Below are 15,660 nucleotides of genomic sequence, written 5' to 3' on the forward strand. Positions count from 1 at the left end.
GCTCTGGACGTGCCCGGCTGCCGGCGAGGCGGCTCTGCCTGCGCAGCGCAGCGGGCGAGCCCGCTCCTGCCCGGCCCCGGACACCTGCACAGGCTGGCAGCAGCTCGGGCTGCGCCAGGTGAATCACCCCAGAGCGAACGGCAGGTCTCTCTCTGCGCTGTACGTGACGCGGGGATCGAACAAAAGCGTAAATCAAGAGGAATACTTTCTTTTTACTTTCTGTCCTCTGACGTCCTTTCCCGGCTCTCAGCGCAGTTGTTTGGACCAATCATACTTCAGGTGAAAAACAGCAATGCTGCAAGCACAGGAGTAGACAGAAAAGAAGCATACAACCATAGCAGTTTCTCTGCTTTTGAATCACTTCCCAGAACGTGCCCCTGTTGCAGCTTCCTTTGGGGTAAATACCACATGAGCTGCCAGTAAACCCTGTGGATCCACTGCCCTTACGGTCCCAGGCACTTGGAACCTTCTTACAGCTCTTTCCCACTTCTGAAGTAACTGGGAACAGCATATTTATTTGCTGAAATGTCAACAGAAAAGCAAACAAACAAAACCCATCAGAGCTCCAAGCCTGACGTGGAGATTCCAGTTCCCACACACCAAGAGAACATGAGGAAGCTTTCCCAATATTTAGAGACTTTACAAGCTGACAGACAACATGCATGGTTTTCCTCCAATTTCTATGAAAACATGCACATGCTCCAGTTCCTGGACCAGTCACTCCACAAAGCATCTGGAAATGGTCTACATTCACAACAGAGATGCAGATAAAAAGGGAATGAGGATTTGCCACAAGATGTTGGGCAGAGAACTATGCTGCCATCCCTAGCAAGTGCTGGAAAGCAATGGGCAATGGCATCAGCAACAAAGATAAAACCAAGGAAAAAATGTATAACATCTGGCTCCAGAGTCACAGAATGTGCTGGACTTTTGGAGTCCACTCCCTGCTCCAGCTAAGTCTCCCAAGAGTCAGGGGCTCAGGGCCCTGTCCAGATGGCTCCAGCAGTGGAGGTACCACAGCGCTCTGGCATTTCCTTGTGGACCTTTCCTGCTGTTCCGTTAAACTTATCTGTTTAATATGCACTTTCGTTATACAACACTGAATGTTCATTATTTTTAAGAACCACAAGCAAGTCTTGCACTGAAATTCACCTACTTATCAAGGATGTCTCCCTTCACCTGGCTGATACAGCTGTGTCTTCATCCATCCTGGGAGACAACTTTCTGCTCACACACCTCAGCGACACTACAATGACAGTAACAGCCTACAAGGACAAGCAGATGCACACAACATTCATATAATTTATGAAAAAGTGGGAAAGGAACTACAGATCTTTCTTTTCGGAGATAAGTAAAAGGTGCACAATGGTCATAAATAAATACTTTAATATTTAGTAAGGACAGCTGAAAAGGGTTTTTTTTTTCCTTTTTGCTAAAAGGCTGTCCCACAAGACAAATGAGAACTGGCTTCAGAGCCTGGTGAGCCAGGATCATGCCTGTCCTCCCAGCCCAGAAAAACAACACTGCCAGTTCATGAAAATAAACTTGTTTTAGCAGAAGATTTTTGGGTCACATCCAGTTCTCTGAAGTGCGTGGGTTGGTCCTATCATATAGTCCCACCCAGTTCTTGACTTCATGTGCCTGGCAGCATTTGAAGTTAAAAATAAATATAAAAAATACCCAAACAGTTTTTCAATTTCTTCCTCCAACAAAAAGCACAATAGGAATTGTAGATCAAAACTTTCACTTTGAACAGATGGTTTTTAAAAACATTTTGAATGTTCAGGTCAGGGAGACAACGAGCCAATGCTTTTGTCAAAGGGAACCTCCTTTGTGCAAATCTGCTGCAGTGCTGGACCCAATGACAGCTGTCTGCCCAAGAGTGCACGGAAAGGTCTTCTCTGCCCAGAGAGTGAGAAAAGCACAAATTCTGTCCTTAAATGAAAATTCTATAGTAATTAAAATAGAGCCAATGCTGGCTGTTTGTACTTGATGAGTACAGATTTACAAGTGGTTTTTGTACCATTTCATATTCACTTAACACACAGAGTTCAGCATACAGTTCTGACCTGCTCCTACACAAAAAACTAGTTTTGCTTTTCCAAAAGGATTGGTAAAGCTGCTTTACCAAACTCGGGAGAGTTTGCTACACCAGGAAAACAAAAAGCTTCAAAACAAGCTCCTACTACATCACTTTAAAAGCTTTAATGAAAGAATTCAGAATTAGGTCCTGCTCCCAATGCCTGTGTGCCTCTGCTGTGCCCACTGCAGTGCCACCAGCCCGGCACAGAGGTGCTCCAAAGAGCCCAGCCATTGATATGCAGAGCCTTGCCAACACACTCAAGCATTCCAAGACAATTAAAAAAAAATTCTTTTCAAGAATGCGGTGGAAAATGGGAAGTGAGGAGTGAACATGTAGAGGCAGCTCCACCTCAGGCACGGTACAACAAACAGGTTTGGGATCCTTGTGTTCCCATGGCACCCAGAGCCTGCGATCGGCCGCTCCTGAGGCCTCGCACCACGGGTGAACGTTCTAGAGAAGGTGACGTTCTCCACATCCTGTAAACAGTGTCTGCCAGCCTCACCAGAGCACAGACTCACACGGAGCAGCTCTCCCGCTTGTACTGACTCGCATAACTAAAGAGAGCTGCTCTTGCTTTGAGTTTGTGCAAGCCAAGAACCTCTGGTTAAGCAGAAGGCTCACACAGCTCAGATTATCCGAGCCTTTGTTTGGCCAGGAGCTCCTCCAGCAACCCAGGGTGGTGCATGCCCACACAGGCTGTGCTGCAGTCCACGTGAAGTGCTCCTCTGCCTTTCCTGAGCTAAAAGCTGAAGGAACAAGCCATTGCCACGGCTCTCTTCCGTGGCCCACACAGTCCAGCTCCCAGTTTGCACTCCTGCTCCAGCTGCAGAGACATGCTCACCTGCCATCACAGCCCGCCACTGCTCTAGCTTCAACATCAGAACCTCCAGAGCATCCTTCCAAAGCCCTCCCCTCTTGGGCAGGAGAACTGAGACACCGTGTCTGCAGGCTGTCCCAAGCACGGGAACACCTCTGTCAGAGGATGTGCTGCCACTCGCTCTGAGTCACGCAGGATGCTCCTCGTGGCTGAATGCAAACTGAGTCCTGATTTCCAGAGCCCAGCCCAGCCTTCCCACCATTAACCACACTCCTCCTGGAACACCCCTTCTGCCCCGAAAGCAGCTGGTTTTTTCTCCAGGCTGTTTTGAGGGTCGGACAGTCCAGGGCAGTGTCTGCACAACCAGGCTCGCAGTCACTGTCTGAACTGTGGTGCTACTGGTCTCCCATACGGTGATCTGCAGCCGTGGGTGCTGCAGTCCAGCACTATGGGCTCCAAATTTCAGCCTAATTTAACACGACACTTGGTGTTGCAAGGGAAAACCTCCAAACCACCTCATTCCAGCACCATTCAGTACGCTGTCCCTGGGCACGTCTAAGAGGAACAGTGCGTGGCTTCCAGATGCAAATCAGCCCGAATCAACACTTTTTCCTTCTGGCTTTCAAAGACTGAGCACAAGCAGGATATGAGCAAGTGCCACGCGCCCAGTGCTTCTGGAGCTGTCAGTGACTGCGAGGAGCAGGCAAGCCCAGGGCACGCCGAGCTGGCCAGCTGGCTGCAGCCTCCAGCAGGGATGCAGGAAGCGGGCAAAGGCAAAAACGTGTGTTTGTCTTCGAAAAAAGCTTGTGTGTGAGAGGTCAGGATTTCTTCTCTTTTACCCACACGTTATCCAAAAGCTGTGGCTGAGCAGAGCCCCCGGCCAGGCTCTGCCCAGGGCAGGCAGCCCCGCACACCCCACGGCCCCCATCGCCTTCCTTCTGGCTCTGCTACCATTCCATGTGACATTAGAGCCTCCCCCGACTAGAGCCTCTGGCTCTGAGCTAGAAAAGAAACCAAGGTAAACCAGGGAAAAGAAGAAGAGACAAAAGAGGCAGGGACAGCAGGCAAGGAATATAGGTGGGAGAGCTTTTCACCGGCTTGGGAAACAGTACAAGAAAAGATCAGAAGCTGTTTTACTGCGGACAAACCAAAACCTGAAGGGAAAATCCTTCCAGTCACAACCACGAGCGAAGGGAAAGCTCTCCATGCTGCAGCCTGGCACTTGTAACCACATCCCTGAGCCACGGTGCCATGCAGCACAGCCCAGAGGGCTCAGCTGCGCTGCAGGGTAATAAACACGCAGGTGTCAGTGACAGTCACACCCCCAAGAGCCGCTGGAACCGACCCTAAGGCACCAAGAACAAAACCTGTGACAACACCACAGGTTAATTGCTTTCCTGAGCTTTAATGCTCTGCTTTCAAGGATATCATTTGTTACAGCTGACTGACTCATGACGATGAGTGCTTAACAACTTGAAGACATTAATGAAAACCTTCAATTATATCTGACTTCAAATATCATATAAGAACAATGAACAGTATTGTTTGCTTCAATACGTGCTGTAACTTCAAGTTTTGCCAATAACAGGAAAAGCATTAGAAATTAAAGTGATTAAATAAAATATTTACATTTTAAAATTATGTACTAATACTGATAGTAGTGCTAAGAGTGTTGAATAACTACTACACACCATTGTAAGAAAAGAAGCCAAAGTAACACTTTACTTTTAATACTCACTCTTCCCCAGAATAATGATTATTGTGCTTAATGTGACCTACTCCACATTAAGAAAAATAACATATTTCCATGGAAATTTCAGCAAGGGAAGATGCCACTTCAGTAACAAAGATGCCAAAAGGATGCTAAAGGACTCTGACAGGCCAATCAAGCAGCCACTGAAGTCAGAAGGTCCTGTTTTCCCATGACCACCTCCTGTTCTCCACAAAGACAGAGAAAGACGGTTACAGAATATCAAATAAAGTATTAACCTGCACTAACACAGATGTATTTTGGGAGCTCCCACATCCTAAAAGCACACAACTGGCTTGCAGTCACACCTGGTTGCCTTTTTCATTTTTTTCTTCCAATTTAAGGGGAGAGTTTGGGGGCAGAGGACAAGGCAAAGCGACAGCCAGAGCGGTGATCTCCTGCAGGGGGGTGGAGGAGACACCTTCCAGAGCCACACTTAAACCCAGCCTGCCTTCCAAGGTAGTTCAGTCACTGGATTTCCTCTTCCCACTGGGATGCCAGGGCATGGCATGCCCATGGTGGAGAGGAACTGGGTTTAAGCTGGTGGGATCTCCTGCTCAGCAGAGAAAAGAGTGGCCACACTACCTTCAGCCACACTCACCTTCCCGACGGTGCACGAGGCACCCACAGAACTACAAATCAAAAACACAAAAACACTCCTTCAAGTGACCCACTTTAAACCATAAACGAGGACTAAGGGAAGAGCTTTTAGAAGGAGGTGACTACACGTGGTACCAGACAGGGAAAGAAAGTGTCTGAGGGACAAAGAGGAAACACACTCATGGGGGTAGAATATATAAACAGTATGACTAAATAAATAATAGAAAAGGGGAAAGAGAGAAATAGTAAGTAAAAACCAGATCAGTTTCTTATGTAAATCATAAAATCTGAGGGCTTGACTCGTATTCTGTGTCTTTGAAGTCAAATTTTGTGGTAGGAAAATTGATGATGAGAACTTTGAAACAGGAACAAAACCTTTAAAATATGCCCTAGTGCTTATCCAAGCTAAAAATCTATCAGATCTGTGTGTAAAGCTTTCTTCCTATGGTATCCTACCCACATTGCATAATTTCATTTTCAAATATGAAATAAAATAGGAACTAAGTCCTTTTAAAGCCTCACACTGATACACTGATGATTTGTGGAAACCCAACAAGCTGTAAAATGCCAAATCTACTGCTATAAAACCACATTAAAAGAAAGGTGTAATTATAATGTGCTTTGCCACTGTTACCTCCTGGTGTTCCATGTGCCCTTGTTGTCAGTGATAACACTTAATCAAAAGGGAAGAAAAAGATAGTCTGGAAGATAAACCTCTGAGCATCTTTCTTAAGGAAGGCTAGACACTGCCCCAGCTCTTAATGGAAACTCTTTTGCTCAAAGAATTGTAAAACTATTTGCTAAAAAGAAAAAATTGCTGGATTTTTGCTAAAGATAAACTCCACCTTGGAGGAAACCTCCATCCTCTCTGCTGCCTGTACTGTTACTGCTCCAGTTATCTTCAGCAGCTTTAAATTTTACAAGTACGTGGATGCACAGTAACGTGTCACTGCTTTCTTGCACGTCTGCTTCGGGTCTTGCTCCTCATTTATACTTAAAAAAGGACTTTTCTGTGCAGCTCATACTCAGCTGTCTCTCTGAGTACACCCCAGGGGCTGCTGGTGAGCAGGACGTGCACCCTGGACCACGGCGTGGAGCTGGGGATGCTCTGAGTGCTCACCAGGGACCCCCAGCACACGCTGACAGGCGTCCCCAGCCTGCCCTCGGCATGCCAGGAGCTGGCTGCCCTGGAAGCTGGCACTCAGGGAGCTGGGAATCAGGACAAACACCAGCTCCTGCCCGAGCAGGCTGGGAGGGACCAACGCTGAACCTGTGGAGCTGCATCGCCCACCAAACACCCACGAAGGAGGGGTTTCTAACAGGCACCCCCCCAGCCAGCCCACAGCTGCTCCAGGTACCAGCACTCACTCCTTGGGACACCTGGAAAAAGCACCTGTGCAACACAGCCAGCAGCCTGGGCACTGCTGCTGCTGCTGCAGCCCCAGCGCACAGCCACACAGCCCTCAGCTCATCCCCAGCACAGAACACGGCAGAGGAGGCAGGGGAGCACTGCCAAACCAAAACCCCTTCCCACAGCACCTAAAGGGCACACAAAGCCAGGGCCACTCCGCAGCCAGGTCTACCTAAAGTTCCACCTCCTGCACAGGGAGTTTAGAATGGAGTAAAACAAGACAGCCTCCTAAAATACAACATAAACATGAGTATGGCAGAAACTGCAAGAAAAACACTGGAGAATCTGCCACAGACAACCGAACAGAAGGCAGCAACAATATTTAAGAAATTAACAGGGCCACTCCCACAAAAAAAAAACCACCAAAAACAACAACAACAAAACAAAACAAAAACACCAAACAGAAAGCAGACACCAAAACAACCAGAAACTAGAAAGCAAAGAGTGCAGAGTCAGAGAAAGGGAAGCTGGAGATCACTTATTTCTACAGTTCCCATCATAGAGAACACTGAAAATTACTTTTCTGTGGGCCTTCTGTGTTACTGCTCAAAAAGTACATAGCCCTCAAATGCCTGAGCTGTGAGCACCCAATCTTGCAGCATCAAAGAGAGCAAGACAATAACCCCCAAGTCTGAGGGTGAGCCAGCCAGAGTGCCCAGTGCCAGGCTCCAGAGCCCCCTGGCCACAGCCCAGCTGCCCCAGCCCGGCGAGGAGCACGGAGCCAGGGCAGAGCCAGGCCGGGACCCCTCCCCAGCAGCCTCTCCCCCCCAGCTCTGCTGCTCCTGCCCTCAGCTGCCAGAGCAGGAGCCCAGGCTCCCCAGCCCCCCCTGCCAGCCCAGCCCACCGTGGGGATGCTCCCACACCGGAGCATCCCAGAGAAACATCACCCTCACCGGCTGGGTTTCCCTGATCTTCCACGCCAGGTCACACCAGCGCCGCCGACCGGACCCTAGGCATGGGGCGAGTGTTTCCCAGCAGTGCAATAACAAGCTTCTTCTAAAAAGTCACAATGCATCAAATGCTACCTTCCACTCAATCTCACAGCTGTGGTTTGAAGAGAGGGTGCCTTGAATTGCAACATGCTGCTCTTAATGCTTATTTGGAAATCAAAACCAAACGAATACATTTCCCACCCTACCACATTTGAAACGTTCCACAAAATTCAAATAATTATTCATGGGGGAAAGAAATTAAAAAAAACCCCAAAATGAAAGCCAAGAAACCTTTTATAGTTATCAGCTAATACCAGCTAAATACACAGATGTCCAATACCAAAACAAACCTACACCCACTGCTTCAGAATCAGAAAATTAGGATCAGACACGTTAAAGAGAGACTACACTGTGATCACCACCAATCAGAAGGCCAGGCTGTTTTGAAAAATTATTATGGGAACTATTTCTACTTCAAATGCAATTTATAGACTCCAGGTTTCAACAGAAGTAAAGAATATTTCAAGTTCATACTCAGAACTAAATAATAAGTTTATTTATAATAATACTACAAAGAGGGCTTGAAGCAGAAAGTTCCATCCCTGCCCACTTTGTGTACTGTACGAAAAAGGGACACATTCACCCAAATGTGGATGGGTGAAGGCCACCTTGGAATGTCAAAGCCTACAGCCCTACCATGGCACTGTCACATGAAGGCCAGTGTTCTACAGTCAAAGAAAAGAGGGGCACAGGTAGGGCAGCAATGCTGTCAGTCATTCAGGATTCTGGGTATCAGCACCATACAGCAATTCCCTGGCACACTTCTCCCCTCCTTCTCTTTTGAGCTAATAAAATAACATGTTCTGGTTAACTTTTACCTACCTTATCATCATTGCACATCTATTCTGACTAAACCTGTCCTGAGAATTTAAGGATTTACATCATTTAAGGATTACATACATCCAGTGCATGAAGACGGAAGGGTTTTGCAAGCTCCGACCTGATTCAGGCTCACACACTGCAATTTCAAAGACAACTGGAACAAATGAACTATTTTCCAACCTGGGGAGAAGTGTCAGAACCTGCACAGCTAAGTCTGCTGGGCATCTTGGAAATCCTTTCCCTAAAGACCTGCATGGAGACACTCAACCAGCACAGACTGTCACAGTCACCTGACACTCACCCAGAGCAAGAGATGATTCTCAGCTGTGAGCACCAAGGTGGTCTTCCAGGGTTTGTGCCTGCACCCAGATAAACACACAGCACGCAGTAACAAAACTCCTGGGGCAGCCACAACAACACAAGTGCAGAGGTGTCCAGCTGTCCCTCTTGGCAGGGGCAGCCACAGCTCCTGTGCTGCACTGGCCTCGGGGCGAGGGCAGCTTTCCCCACTCACCTGCTGCTCACAGCCCTCTCCAGGTGTCTGCCGCAGCAAAAGCAGCACTGAGCTGCTGAGAAGCACCTGAACAGCATGAAGGGGATGTACCGGATAGGAAAAAACCACAGGACATAAATTAAACCCCTGAACAGCAAAAGCAGCGCAGTGCCAGGCAAATGGATCCTGTGCCCACCACAGCACTCAGCTCATTGCAAGGCACGTGTGAAATTCTGCCAGTGCAGACAGAGGAAGCCAAGGAAGCAAGGGGTCAGGGAGGGAGAGGATGGATCCCAGGTTTGGGTTGGAAGGGACTTCTAAAGATCATCGAATTGAATTCCCCTGCCATAGGCAGGGGCATCTGAGGAGGGAGAAGAGAGAAAGAGTGACTCATGGGTAGCCTGAACTCCATTTTTTATTACTGTGTGTACTGTGATAAAACAGGAAATTATTCTACAGCAAGAAAAGCATTAAATGCTTAAGTTAACACAAAGGTACCAAAAATCATACACATTCATATTCATGAAATGCACATGTTCATGTAACTTGGAAGAATATTTGAAAAATCTAATATTCCATTAATATTTTTAATGAAGCAGCAAAACTACTAGAGGAATGAAATGAACCCAGCTCAGTCCCTCTTCACTTTCACATATTTATTCATGAGCTCCCAGGTCACCACTGCAACAGGTAATTAGTGGATGGGGATGGCTGGCAGGAGCAAACCCATATGTTATCCTGACCTGCTTCTGGCAGCCAGAGAGCAAAAAAAGCACTTTTCCCCTCTCTGCAAAAGTACAGGCAGGTCAGCAACACCACTGATCTAGGAAACACTGTCCCACCCAGGCCAGCCTGCCTACGGAAGGTATCCTGAGCTATGAGACGCTGGCCTCTAGAGCATTTGCACACACAAGCAAACAGGGCTCACACAAACACGCCTGAAGTGCAAACCGTGCTGCTGCCACTCAGCCCCACTGAGGAGCACAGGGAGACAGGGCAGCCCCAAGCCACCACGGGGCTGGCTGGCTGGAGGGGGCAGGAGGCTCCCCCTGCAGAGCCCCCCAGCACCACAGCCCCCTGCCCCAACCCAGCCTGCCACCAGCAGCCTATGGGCAGCTGCCCCGAGCTCCCGAGGGAATGCCTCCCAGGGCTGGGAAGGTGGGAGCCCCGCACAGAGCCAGCAGGAGAGTGCGAGTGGGGGTGCCCGGGGTACCCCATGTGCCAGCACACACTGTTACACGGCCCGGAGGCCAGGCTACATCTCACTAAGAGGGCAGCGTTTAATTAAAACACATATCACCCACTGAAATCAGAAATAGAAAACATGAGTTAAAGGAATGGGAAGTGGTTTTCCAGCCCAGCTCTGGCGCAGGCCATGAAAGCAAGTCCTTGTTCAGGACTGAAACCATTCCAGGTCACAGCAGAGAAACATGTTCCTCGACTGCACGGGAAGGGCCCAGCAAGCAGAAGCAGCCACTGACAGCTCCCGCACACAGCTCGAGAGCCGAGTCCCCAAACCCAGTTCATGTCACCTTTCCTGCACCCCAACTGCACTGAGGTAACTCCAGAACCCGGCCAGGCAGCCAGCAGTCCTGACTCCAACAGCCACACCAGGACCACAACCACAGACGTTCAGAGCAGTCATTCCACGTCCCACCCTGCAGTGGAACTGATCCAAACAAGCCCGGTTTTGCGGCTGCAGAAAACTCGGTTTCTCACGGCAAGGCAGTTGGTGGCTGGAGCTGAAGCGTGTTCCCTCTGGTACAGCGAGCTGGAGCCCCAACACCCACCAGGAACAGGCGGGAAGGGCTGGGTGTGACAGCCAGGCAATCTGCAGGGACACTGCTCCGAGTGCCCGCTCCTGCCAAGGCACAGGAGCACAGGGAGTCGCTGGGCTCGCTTGGATGGCAAGCACAGCCGTGCCACCCCCCGGCTCCAGCCACGGAGTAGGAAAAAGGCAGGAACCACCTGCTGAAACCCCACTGAACACACCGGCATCACTCACACACAGACGCTGGGGATGCCCAAGGCCACAGGCATGGCAATGACAAGGAAATGAACACTGTCACAGCGTTCATTTAATACGAAGTGGCACGCTTAAGTGTAAAACTAACTGTGGTGATAACAGGAAAAGTCCATTTAAGTGGAATAAAAGGTGAACTGCATCCTTTGACTACAGCAGTTACAATCAAATTGTGAACAAGAGAAAAGCCCTTAAATTAACGAAAAAGCAAAGTGGACTTTGAAGACCAGACAAAAAAAACTCCCTGGGTTACTGCACCTCGGGGCTCGGTGCATCAGGCTTAGAGCAAAGCCCTTCCCAACACACAGCAAGAACAACACCCAGCGCAAGCCCGGACCCGATTCTCTACCAGAGCTGCATGACTTTATAACGAGCAAACCCCTGGAAACGCTCCCCTCGCTCTGCGGGACGCGTCCGCGCTGCTCGGGCACAGAGGGTTCGCTACTGGCTCCAGCGGCTCCCAGCGGGCTGCGGGAGCCCCGCGCTGGCCGCCAGCATCCGCCTCCACTCACGCAGCGAACCGAACGGAACCGAGCGTCCTGCCCCGGCTCGCCCGTGCCAGCGGCGGCTCTGCCTCATCTGCAGGGAAGAGAAACGCTCGCAGCTCTGCCCTCTCACTGCGCTGCATGTTGGTGCCCCACCGTGCCCGGCAGCCGGGGAAGGGCGCCCGGAGGCGGGCAGGGCGCCTGGGGGGCTCCGCCGCGCCCCGAGGGGCCCCGGGCGCTGCGGCCGGTGTCGCACGGCGACCACCCCGGGCCGGGGCCGCGGCGCCCCCTTCCCCCGGCGCTCCCCCGGCGGTGCCGCCGCCCCGCGCCCCGGCAGGGCCGTCCCACCCGCGGGAGGCGCCGGGGCTCGGCCGGGACGGCCGCCGGGCCCCCAGCGCCGCCGGCACCCGCGGTCGGGGCGGCAGCGCTGGAGCCGGGCGGCGCTGCGACCGGCGGCCGCGACGCCGCGCTCGCCCCGGTGCCCGCGGTACTTACGTCGTCGAAGAGGGACCCGACGTTGGCGGTGACCAGGAGCACCCCGGCGCCGGCCGCGGCCGCCTTCCCCGCCATGGCGCGGGCGGAAGCGCGGCCGGGAGCGGCGGCGCTGCGGGGAGCCCGGGGGCGGGCGCGGGGCGCTGCGGCGAGCGGGGCGCCGGGCCCGCCCCGTCAGCGCAGCGAGAGCTCCCGGCGCGGGCAGCCCGCGAACATCCGCGCCCCGCGGGGCCGCGGCTCAGCGCTCGCCCGCCGCCGCGCTGCTGCTCTCGCTGCCGGGACGGCTCCCGCCGGCGGAGGCTGGCGCCGGGCCGCGGCGCATGGCAGGGCGGCGGTGCCGGCGGGGCGGTGCGGGGCTCGGCGGGGCCGGGGCCGGTGCCGGGGCGGGTCCGGGCGCTCCGCGCTGCCGCCGCCGCTCCCGGCTGTGCGGGCGGGCGGGCGCGCCGGGCTAGCGCTCTGCGCGCGCGACGTCACCGCCGCCTCGCGCCGCTCTTAAAAGGGCAACGCCACCCGCGGCGGGCGCGCGCACGCCCGGCGGCGCCGTCCCGGGCCCGGCCGTGCCCGCGGCGGGAGCGCGCTCGGCGGGGCCGCTCCCCGGGGATCGGGCGGGGCCCGCGCTGCCCGCCCGCCGCCGCGGCTCGGAGCGGGCGCTGCCTCCCCTGGGGAGCGGCCCCGCCGGGGTCTGTCCCCGGGGATGGGATGGGATGGGATGGGATGGGATGGGATGGGATGGGATGGGATGGGATGGGATGGGATGGGATGGGATGGGATGGGATGGGATGGGATGGGATGGGATGGGATGGGATGGGCCGCCGCTGTCCCCGGCGGCGCCACCGCCCGAGCGCGGCTCGCGGGAAGCGGTACCGGCACCGGAGGGGCCCGGGCGTGTCGCGACAGGGCTCTGTCGCGAGGGACGGCGGGCTGGTTGGCGATGCGGGACGAGCATCCCGCCGCTCGCCCCGGGAGCGCGCACCCCGCGGGGCGCTGGGGTCCCTGCAGAGCCCGCGGTGCCCCGGAGTGTTCCGCAGCTCACGGCAGCCCCCGGTGCGGAAGAAACCTGCCCGCTAACTTTGCCGAAGAAACCCGAGAAGTGACAGCTCGGTCACTGCTGCCGTGCGTGACCCGTCCCCGGTGGCGGGCCTGTCTCCGGCTGCTCGGGGACGGGGACGCAACGCGCGGACCCCCGCGCCCCGCCGGGAACCTGGGCACTGCGCAAGCGACGCTCAGCTGAGGGGACAGTCCTCTCAGGTCTCCTCTGTGACAAACTATCGGGCAGGGATGCGACTGGAATGGCAAAAGCTCTGCCAGATCCGCAGCACCGGCCTTCCTTGTCAGACGGTGCAAATTAAATATACAATTAAATGAAAAGGATATTGAAATTCTGGAATTCTGCTTCATCCATGGGATACCTGCTGACCTGCAGTGACCTGTAGCACACGGGTAGATGCAATGTGGAGACACAGAGCACTGCTGGACTTCTCTGGAAAGTCTTCTCTAAGGTTTTGTGCAGCTCCTGAGACAACTGCATAAAGTTGCACTGTAGATACAGTGATCTTACCTGGATGCAGCAATCAGAGCTGTCGAAAGTGAGCTGATCCAATACACCACCCTGGTGTGCCTTGATATATCCACAGACCGGGAAAAGGAAACTAAAACGGGGAAGGAACTTTTGCTGCTGTTGTGTTTTGGCAGACTCTTACAGCATTTGGCCAACATCGATTACATCAAAGCCAGGGCATGCTGGAGGGAGCCGTGTCAGATTTCACCAGCTGGAAAGGGATCCCAAGCCATATGGCATCCAGGTGAAACGTTTGGCAGTGCTCAAGAGCAGGAAACTGGAATGAGAGGAGCCCCGAGAGGGATCCAGCTGCTGTGGCAGAGGAAGCTCTGCAGGGTGAGAGCACCACAGCTGCACACAAGCACAGCAGTGTCCGGCCAGCCCGGGCCCATGGCTGAGTCCCACACCTTCTGCACAGAGAGGAGTGGCTGGAGGCTCAGACGACAAGAGCATAAAGAATCACAGCGCACACAAAGCATTTCCAAATGAGTTGCCAGGAGCCTGCTTCGGCCAGTGAGGGATTATCGTGGGAGCTGTTCCCAGAAGCAAGGAAGGCTGACCAGCAAGTGAGGCGCAGTGGGACCTGAGAGCAGCAGTGTGGGGGAAGCCCAGGGCACACAGAACGTCCCACGTCCCCACGGGGAAGCCAAGGGGACACAGAACGTCCCACATCCCCATGGGGAAGCCAAGGGGACACAGAACATCCCACATCCCCACGGGGAAGCCCAGGGCACACAGAGCATCCCACGTCCCCATGGGGAAGCCCAGGGCACACAGAACATCCCACGTCCCCACGGGGAAGCCAAGGGGACAGCAGCAGCCCAGACGCGTGGCCTGGGCTGCCACAGGAGCCAGTACAAGCACGATGGAAGATGCAGGGGAGGGCTGGAGGGGATGTGAGCTGGCTTGCAAGGCAAATTGTGCAGGGCTGATACTTTGGTACTTGTTAAATTTGGGTGAACGAGATCTGTACCTGCGCTGCATGGGAACAAAATAACTGGGCAAATCCGTTTGAATATGAAAGTTTGCCCGTGGCAATGGGGAAATGAGCAGTGAGTAAAGCACTCATTAGAGGTGAGGGCTGAGTTCTGTGTCCTGACGTTAAACCTCAGTGGGTGCTGTAGAGCTGATGCTTTCTTTCCCCTACTGCAAAGGATGACTCTCAGAGGGGATGGCACAGGATAACAGTGGGGAAGTGGGAGTAAGCACGAAAATGCCCCTCTGCATCTGCTCAGTGAGCAGGGGCTGTGGCTGCCTCCAGCTCCAGCATTCCCAGCTCTGACCCTGAACTGAGTCCCGCGGGCTCAAGGGTCAGCTGCAGGTCAGACATTTCTCTTCCTCCCTACCCAGAGCTGGAAGGCCGGTGGGAGCTGATCGGTGTGTTACTGTAGGGAAAACACCACTGCCAGCTAAGGCTGCCTCAAGCTCCCTGTCACTCCTCTCCCAGTACTTAAAACCCAGACAGTGTAGTCTGAGTGTTTCCAGTCTTGGTGCCTGCCTTGAATGCTAAGATTGAACAGGAGAGCTCAAGAATCAGGTTAGTTTTTACTAAGGAGCTTTGCAACAATGAGGGGGAAATGGTCTGCAGGTTTGGCTTAGATATGGAGCCTGAATATCTGTAACCATCACTGAAGATTGGTCCTGTGAGATTTTCCCTCAAGAGTCCCACACCTGCAGTGCCATTTGTATTTAAAGCCTTCTGCTGTGGTTCTGGGCAGCTGCAGCTGATGAGTCCCACACGGAGATGCCAGGTGTGCACAGTGCAGCTGTTCACAGCCTGCTCTGCCTCTGGAGGATGGCAGAGACCAGCGGTGTCTGCTCACATCCAAGCCAAGAGGGAGGCAACAAGGACAAATGTAACTTCTGACAGACATGGGCTGTTTTCTATAAGCATTACAAATGCCATTTCTTTTATTTAAAATTCTTTCTTTAGATGCTGCATTTGATCAGGTCTGTGACACAGATGAGAAGATTCTTTGCATTTCCTGGAGTAGATGTCCCTTACCCCAACGAGCATCAGTCCATGCTATGCACTGAATACACTGCTTTAAAACAAACAAATAAAATACTGAATTTGTTATTCAAAAACAATTTCCAGGTGCACCACAATGTTTCCCAGTGTGCTTGAAACTCT

At 53.1% G+C, this 15,660-nt stretch overlaps 1 protein-coding gene across 4 annotated transcripts in view; it reads right to left on the reverse strand.

Moving 5' to 3' along the window:
- INPP5A (inositol polyphosphate-5-phosphatase A) overlaps positions 1-12,395 on the reverse strand; it is a 184,372-nt gene extending 171,977 nt beyond the window's left edge. For 3 of the 4 annotated variants that reach the window (XM_038141313.1, XM_038141316.1, XM_038141315.1), the window contains exon 1: positions 11,972-12,394. In XM_038141313.1, coding sequence (XP_037997241.1) covers positions 11,972-12,046 — 75 coding nt within the window. In that variant the 5' untranslated portion in view covers positions 12,047-12,394. Of the gene's footprint in view, positions 1-11,971 lie in introns of all 4 variants that reach the window. The other variant, XM_038141314.1, reaches the window with a different exon arrangement.
- Positions 12,396-15,660: the final 3,265 nt, after the last annotated feature.

Source organism: Motacilla alba, chromosome 6 (assembly GCF_015832195.1).
Source record: "Motacilla alba alba isolate MOTALB_02 chromosome 6, Motacilla_alba_V1.0_pri, whole genome shotgun sequence".
Taxonomy (NCBI): Eukaryota; Metazoa; Chordata; class Aves; order Passeriformes; family Motacillidae; genus Motacilla; species Motacilla alba.